At 39.7% G+C, this 8,075-nt stretch overlaps 1 protein-coding gene across 4 annotated transcripts in view; it reads left to right on the plus strand.

Moving 5' to 3' along the window:
* Window positions 1–3,470, plus strand: part of SPRY2 (sprouty homolog 2 (Drosophila)) — a 10,028-nt gene extending 6,558 nt beyond the window's left edge. For 2 of the 4 annotated variants that reach the window (XM_011997291.1, XM_011997294.1), the window contains exon 2: window positions 1,690–3,470. In XM_011997291.1, the coding sequence (XP_011852681.1) occupies window positions 1,741–2,688 (948 nt within the window). In that variant the 5' untranslated portion in view covers window positions 1,690–1,740 and the 3' untranslated portion in view covers window positions 2,689–3,470. Of the gene's footprint in view, window positions 1–106; window positions 677–1,689 lie in introns of those variants that run through there. The other 2 variants (XM_011997293.1, XM_011997292.1) reach the window with 2 other exon arrangements.
* The last annotated feature ends 4,605 nt before the right edge of the window (window positions 3,471–8,075 follow it).

Consider the following 8,075-nt stretch of genomic DNA (forward strand, 5'->3'; position numbering starts at 1 on the left):
TTTTTTTTTTGTCTCTCTCGACCCAAAAGGAGATAGGCGTGTGCAGATTACAGGCAATGCCCCCTTCGGTCAGTGCAGCGTGGAGTCGCTGTGTGTGCGTGGGTTGGACTTGTGCGTCCTGGCTGCGCGTCTCAGGCAGGGCTTTCGTGCTCGCCGTGTCAGGGTGGCAAACCTGTGCCGGATGTCCGAGGGGCTTTGCAGAAAGCCTAGCAGTGGGCAGCGTAACCTGTGCCTCGGGGCGGAGTGGCTCCTTGGGGCTGCAAGGCAGTTCCCTTGAGTTGGGGGAGATCTTAACTGGGGAGAGGGAGGCGGGGGAAGTGTGCTCCTGCATTTCGTGACACGTCCCCTTCGGAGGCGCCCGCGGCCCCCGCCTGTCTGTGAGTCTTGTCTGTGAGTCTTGGGATCGTAAGCAGGGGGGCAGCCTGGCCCATGGACAGCGTCAGTCCGCCTGGAGAAACGTACCCTGGGGATCGGCTGTGTCCCACCTGCTGGGGACGGTGTTGGGGCACAGAGAGGCGATGAACTAAGTGAAAGCAAAGGGCAGCGTTGTCTTCTGCCATTCTTTTGGAGGTGAGGAGATCCGGTTTCCAGCGCTGCCTTGCTCCGAATTGGGAGACGTTTGTCACCTGCCTTGTTCGCTGTGGCCTCTATTCTAAAGAGCGGAGGTTGGATAAAGGTCCGCTTTGCCTGTTTTATGCTTTTTATTGCCGTATAGGCTTGGGAAATTGGGTGATCGTTTTGAAATTGAAGAAGGACTATAGTTTAAGGAATTCCTTGACAGAATGCTAGATGTGAAATGTGACATTTGAATTTTTAAAACACTTTTCTGGTTATCATTTCGTTTGTGTTCTCAATTAATTTTTTGAAAACAGAAAATTAGTTGAGCTTTTGACATGCTTCATTTCTAAAACAGGGAGAACAACCTTTTAGCAGCAGAATCTAAGGTGGTGTTCTAGGCTATCAGACTGTAAAATACTTAATTCTTAAGTTGTTGAGAAGTTGAAAATAAATTCTTGTCTTCTTGTTGTGTAAGTTTGCTTTAATGTGTTTCTGGCACCTAATAGGATTTGATTTGCTTTTAGTTCTATAACTTTGTGCTACTATACAATTAATTAAAAATGGCATGATTGTTATAAAATTTTTAACTGTTTTGGGTATTTACTTTTTTGCATGCCCTATTAATTCTACCGGGTTTGAAAAAGTTACAGAATACTGGATACGTCACAGTTAAAGTGTTTGATGTAAAAGTAAAAACTAAGAACCAGAAAGAATCTTAAGGCAAAAATGGCCGTGACAAATGGAAACCTATTTCAAATTTTGAAAACATTTTCAACTTTTGAAAACGTTGGTAGCAGTGTTATATTCCAGCGATACTTTCTTGCGGTTTTTACATTGAACCTGAGCCTTACAAATTGTATGTTTCTTTGAATAAGGAGTTCTTACTTAAGTGACTCAAAGATCAGCTTTGTGTTGTTGTATATCACGGGATTGCAGAATTGTCAGTAGCCAGTCGTAATTTTTACTTTTGGGTACAGGCGTTGTTGATCATATGGCTAATACCTCCCCACTGCCATTCCATTTCAAATCCTGTTTCTCTAGGGAAAGTGGGAAGTGAGGAGTCAATTCAGGTGGGTGGAGAGTGGGAAGTATCTTAGAGTATCAACCGTTCTTTCCTCTTGGCTTCCTCAGGAGTTCAGATGTGTTCTAAGCCTGCTGGAGTGACCACACTTCCAAGACCTGATGGAGGCCAGAGCTCAGAGTGGCAACGGGTCACAGCCCTTGCTGCAGACGCCCCGTGACGGTGGCAGACAGCGTGGGGAGCCTGACCCCAGAGACGCCCTCACCCAGCAGGTACATGTCTTGTCTCTGGATCAGATCAGAGCCATCCGAAACACCAATGAGTACACAGAGGGGCCTACTGTCGTCCCAAGACCTGGGCTCAAGCCTGCTCCTCGCCCCTCCACTCAGCACAAACACGAGAGACTCCACGGGCTGCCCGAGCACCGCCAGCCTCCTAGGCTCCAGCACTCGCAGGTCCATTCTTCTGCACGAGCCCCTCTGTCCAGATCCATAAGCACGGTCAGCTCAGGGTCGCGGAGCAGTACCAGGACAAGTACCAGCAGCAGCTCCTCTGAACAGAGACTGCTAGGATCATCCTTTTCCTCCGGGCCTGTTGCTGATGGGATAATCCGGGTGCAACCCAAATCTGAGCTCAAGCCAGGTGAGCTTAAGCCACTGAGCAAGGAAGATTTGGGCCTGCATGCCTACAGGTGTGAGGACTGTGGCAAGTGCAAATGTAAGGAGTGCACCTACCCAAGGCCTCTGCCATCAGACTGGATCTGCGACAAGCAGTGCCTTTGCTCGGCCCAGAACGTGATTGACTATGGGACTTGTGTATGCTGTGTGAAAGGTCTCTTCTATCACTGTTCTAATGATGATGAGGACAACTGTGCTGACAACCCATGTTCTTGCAGCCAGTCTCACTGTTGTACACGATGGTCGGCCATGGGTGTCATGTCCCTCTTTTTGCCTTGTTTATGGTGTTACCTTCCAGCCAAGGGTTGCCTTAAATTGTGCCAGGGGTGTTATGACCGGGTTAACAGGCCTGGATGCCGTTGTAAAAACTCAAACACAGTTTGCTGCAAAGTTCCCACTGTCCCCCCCAGGAACTTTGAAAAACCAACATAGCATCATTAATCAGGAATATTACAGTAATGAGGATTTTTTCTTTCTTTTTTTAACACACATATGCAACCAACTAAACAGTTATAACCTTGGCACTGTTAATAGAGAGTTGGGATAGTCTTTGCTGTTTGCAGTGAAATGCTTTTGGTCCATGTGCCATTTTAACTGATATGCTTGTTAGAACTCAGCTAATGGAGCTCAAAGTATGAGATACAGAACTTGGTGACCCATGTATTGCATAAGCTAAAGCAACACAGACACTCCTAGGCAAAGTTTTTGTTTGTGAATAGTACTTGCAAAACTTGTAAATTAGCAGATGACTTTTTTCCATTGTTTTCTCCAGAGAGAATGTGCTATATTTTTGTATATACAATAATATTTGCAACTGTGAAAAACAAGTTGTGCTATACTACATGGCACAGTCACAAAATATTATACTAATATGTTGTACATTCGGAAGAATGTGAATCAATCAGTATGTTTTTAGATTGTATTTTGCCTTACAGAAAGCCTTTATTGTAAGACTCTGATTTCCCTTTGGACTTCATGTATATTGTACAGTTACAGTAAAATTCAACCTTTATTTTCTAATTTTTTCAACATATTGTTTAGTGTAAAGAATATTTATTTGAAGTTTTATTATTTTATAAAAAAGAATATTTATTTTAAGAGGCATCTTACAAATTTTGCCCCTTTTATGAGGATGTGATAGTTGCTGCAAATGAGGGGTTACAGATGCATATGTCCAATATAAAATAGAAAATATATTAACGTTTGAAATTAAACTGAGCTGTTTTGTCTTCTTTTATCTTTGGTTTCTTTCAAGTGTGAGAAACTGCATTTTATGTTAAGGGTAACGTTTTAATGAAATAGTTAACCACTTTTCTGTAGAATTATTTTGTGATTGCTGCTTTAAAGTAAGCTGGATTTGATGACTTTCAGAGACAATTGTAGCAATCAACAGAACTAACAACATTTGACTTAATATCTATACTTATAAGAGAGCTTGTTTTAGCTATGTAATTGTTCTTGTTCTTCTCCCCCCCGCCTTTTTTTTTATTTTTATATTTGCAGATTATCTGACTTGTGTTTATTTTGCAGAGGTTTTTTTTTTTTTTAATCTTTGAACTGATTTATTCAGGAGACTTTCCTTAAAAATTAACAGTTAGGTGTTTTCTTTATATACAGTATCAAGGATTAATTCCATGAGGATAATTCAAGACTAGTGAAATGAGTTTAGCTCAACAAACATTTATTGAATGTCACCTGTGTCTCAGACATGCAGTATCCACAGATCAGTTCTTACAATTAAGGTCAAAAATATTTTCTTGACTTAGCTGATCGTGGCAGTGTTTTTTCCAGTCTATGTAATTTTTGACTCTGAAACATCACCATTTTACCAAATTCCTTATGTTAGAAAAGACATAAAAAAAAAAACTTGCTTTGATTCTGGTATTTGGTATCATAAAATTTGATCTGATATTGGTCTTACTCAAGCCAAAGAAGGCCAGTTTAGGGCCCTGACTTATTCAATCAGATTATTCAGAAAATTGTTAAATTTTGCTCTGGGAAAAAGATGCAGCATGAGAGTCAGTGTACTTGGAGTTGTCTTTTAGAAGCAAAGGTACAGCAAGCTGCTGCAAGCCCATCTTGATAAATACTAGGTTTTAAGTCACTTGATTAGTCACTTTGTGGCTGATTTTTTTTTCCCAAAAGTGCAAACTTTTTCTGCCAAGAGTCACCGGAAGTCTAGAAAATAATTTACCTGTCATTATTGTTTAATCTCTTGTTTCCTGTTCTGAGGCTCCTTCTTACTAGGTTAAGTCTTAGTACAGGTTGTCTTCTGTTTTGTTTTTTAAAATTGGCTTTCAAGGAACTATATAGCCTCCTACACTAAGACATTGCTCTAAGGACCTTCAGTTTCCTCTGACCTCCTCTAAGAAACATAGGATTAATTTAGAAATGATCTGAGTTTCAACTTTGAGTTACTGAATGTTTCGATTCTAACACTTTTAAAACTTCACCCTGGTGATCTAAGGAAGAATTCGATTGCTGGAAAATAGGGTAGGGTTTCTTATTCATTATATAGTTCTCAAGATTTGTAAAGCACAAAAAGTTTGACTGATTAGCTTTGTTCATCAAAAACTGCCATGTGCATTGACAGAGCTCTTTTTGGTATAGAAATTGTGAGTTAAATATATATATATTTTTTTCACCGCATAAGTGGCTTTGAAAGTATTCTTACGCAAATTGCATCAGATGCCATTGAGTGTTTATTGAAAAAGTAAGAACCTCTTCCCATAGTTACTGAGTCAGAATCTGATGGTGTGGCCTAGGAGTTAGCATTTTTAATCATTCTACAAGTGATTATGTGCAGTATGGCAACTACTGACCTAGCAATTGCTTTCTAATTCAGTTTTTTAATGGGCTCTGATCTTAAGTATAACTCATTGGTTCGAATATAGAGCATAAAGTGATAGTCAACTGAAATTGGAAGAGGATTTGAATTAAGTATATTAAGTCCTATGAAATAATTTGTTTAAAGATATATAAGAAAATGGGAGGCCAGGCATGGTGGCTCACGCCTGTAATCCCAACACTTTGGGGGACTGAGGCAAGTGGATCACTTGAGGTCAGGTGTTGCGGGAAGTCAGGGACCCCGAACGGATATCGGTGGGACCCGCCCCCGATAGTCAGGAGTTTGAGACCAGTCTGGCCAACATGGTGAAACCCCATCTCTAAAAATACAAAAATTAGTGGGCGTGGTGGCAGGCACCTATAATCCTAGCTACTTGAGAGGCTGAGGCAGGAGAATTGTTTGAACTTGGGAGGTGGAGGTTGAAGTGAGCCAAGATCGTGTCACTGTACTTCAGCCTGGAGGACAGAGTAAGACTGTCTCCCAAAAAAAAAAAAAAAAAAAAAAAAGAAAATTGGATTTCTCAAGAAGCTTCCAACTAACCTGTTAAATGTTGGCTTTATCTATATACCAGCATAGAATTAACTTTCAAAATTTGGAAGATTAAATACTTATATCTAAATAGATTAAAAACAACTGGCACTCACTCATTCACTGCATTAAAAATAATCTCTTTTTTTTATTTTCATGTTTTGAGACAAAGTCTTGCTCTGTCACCCAGGCTGGAGTGCAGTGGTGCGATCTCAACTCACTGCAACCTCTGCGTCCTGGGTTCAAGAGAGTCCCCTGCTTCATTTCAGCTTCCTGAGTAGCTGGGATTCGGGCATGCACCACCAGGCCCTACTAATTTTTGTATTTTCTGTAGAGACAGGGTTTCACTATGTTGGTCAGGCTGGTCTCGAACACCCGACCTCAGGTGATCTGCCCACGTCAGCCTCCCAAAGTGCTGGGATTACAGGCGTGAGCCACCGCACCCGGCAATTTTATTTTTTATGTTATTATAATTTTTTGAGGTGGAATTTCACTGTGTCGCCCAGACTGGAGTGCAGTGGTGGGATCTTGGCTCACTGCAACCTCTGTCTCCCAGGTTCAAGCCATTCTGCCTCAGCCTCCCAAGTAAGTGGGACTACAGGGACGCGCCACCACACCTAGCTAATTTTTGTATGTTTATTAGAGGTTGTGTTTCGCCATGTTGACCAAGCTGGTCTCGAACTCCTGACCTCAGGTGATCCATCACATTTGGCCAAAAATAATTTTTTTAATGTTGCAAATTATCTCACTTGGGAAAAAATATGGAGAAATAACCTCAATTTCTTAATCTCTATTTTAAGTTCATGAAAAATTGTAACATGATAAATTTGTAATCCAATGGCCATTATTTTGATGTGATAGAGTAGAAGTATGATGATAATGCAAACATAACTGCTAAGCATTTAGGGGAATTTTAATACATTTTTGTGGTTTCTTGCTTTTTAATTTTTTTTAAACCTGTGGATGCTCTATATTTGAGATTCATTTAAGAATGACAACTTGATTGTTGTTACTTAAAACATTCATTTATGTGTTTTGAGGAGGAGATTTTAAGACCCTGCCAAACTTCTGCCATGTTGTAGCTTGCTCTGGGGATTGTCTGTGAGAGAAGAAAGCCAAAACCCAGGCAAGTAATCCCAACCAAACTTTTTACGTAACTTCTTTCTTCAGTATACTTCTGTCTCAAGGACTACTTGACTCCAGGATATGTAAGTTAAGGTACTGATGATGTCAGATAAATGAATTTGCTCTTGCACAGTGCTGCAAGGTATTTAATATGCAGTTGATGGGTTTGATGTAATTTATTAACTTTTAAGCATTTAGGTCAAAATTTTCAAAGGTTTAATGGTTTTAGAGTTTCACTTGAAGTCATACCCACAATTGGCCATTTGTCTTCCTCTCCTAAATGTGCACAAGGACCAAGGTAAAAACACAGAAGTTTCAACTTTGAAAATGGGCTTAATTGTACAGATCAAAAACAGGTCTGTCAACTTATGGAGAATATTTTACATTATTTTCACAAAGAAAACATATAATAGTAGGTTATTAACTAGTCACATCATTATTGTTATTGTATCAGTATCCAGTCTCTGGTTTACAATATCCGTTAAGACAAAAGTCATGTTAATTTCTATTTTAATTTGGTCTAATGCTTCACTTCTTTATCACATACTAAGGGTGGGTCTCCATTGAGTGAAGTCCAGATTAGAATTTTAACAAGGCCTGTCCGATTTGACCTAAAACTGATCATCAGAGTCAAGCTATACATCTGGAGTATTTCATCATGGGTTTGGCCATTCACAAGAGGATAAGAGTCAGATTGTATATGTCTTATACTGTAGATTTTATTTGTATGCCACACTGCCATTCCCCTTTCACCACAAGAGACAACTGTGAATAATGAGAGGCAAAATGTGAATACCACTGATGATACTGCATCTCTGGTCAAAATTTAACTTAACACTTTCATTTAATTTACAATCAAAGAAAAAAGGGAGATAGAAATATAGCAAAAGAGGAACAAATTAACATGTAAACTTTTTTCCATGCCTAGCAAATGTTTTACATTTTTATTAGTGCATTTTGAGTGACTTAAATAATTTTTAAAAGTCAATCTTATTTGGCAACTCATACTTTTTTTTTTTTTAAATAAACTATTAGAGGAGATTAGAAAGAAGCCTTGGCCTGTGGCTTGGCTAGATGAGACATGTAAGGCTTCAGCATCACTTGCGAATTTATTTCTCAAAACAGTTGCTAATACACAGAGAAGAATAAATAATTTGACTTTATGAACCACCGCGCCCAGTCACTATGTTTATTCTAATATTCTTAATTATTCTTAAGTCAAATTAAGTCTTGGAAGAAAATTTGGGTACCGAACTATAAATTTGGCATTTCAACTTAGTTTTTGGATGCCTACTGCTTACAAATTACAGGGCTAGTT

Source organism: Mandrillus leucophaeus, unplaced genomic scaffold (assembly GCF_000951045.1).
Source record: "Mandrillus leucophaeus isolate KB7577 unplaced genomic scaffold, Mleu.le_1.0 Scaffold536, whole genome shotgun sequence".
Taxonomy (NCBI): Eukaryota; Metazoa; Chordata; class Mammalia; order Primates; family Cercopithecidae; genus Mandrillus; species Mandrillus leucophaeus.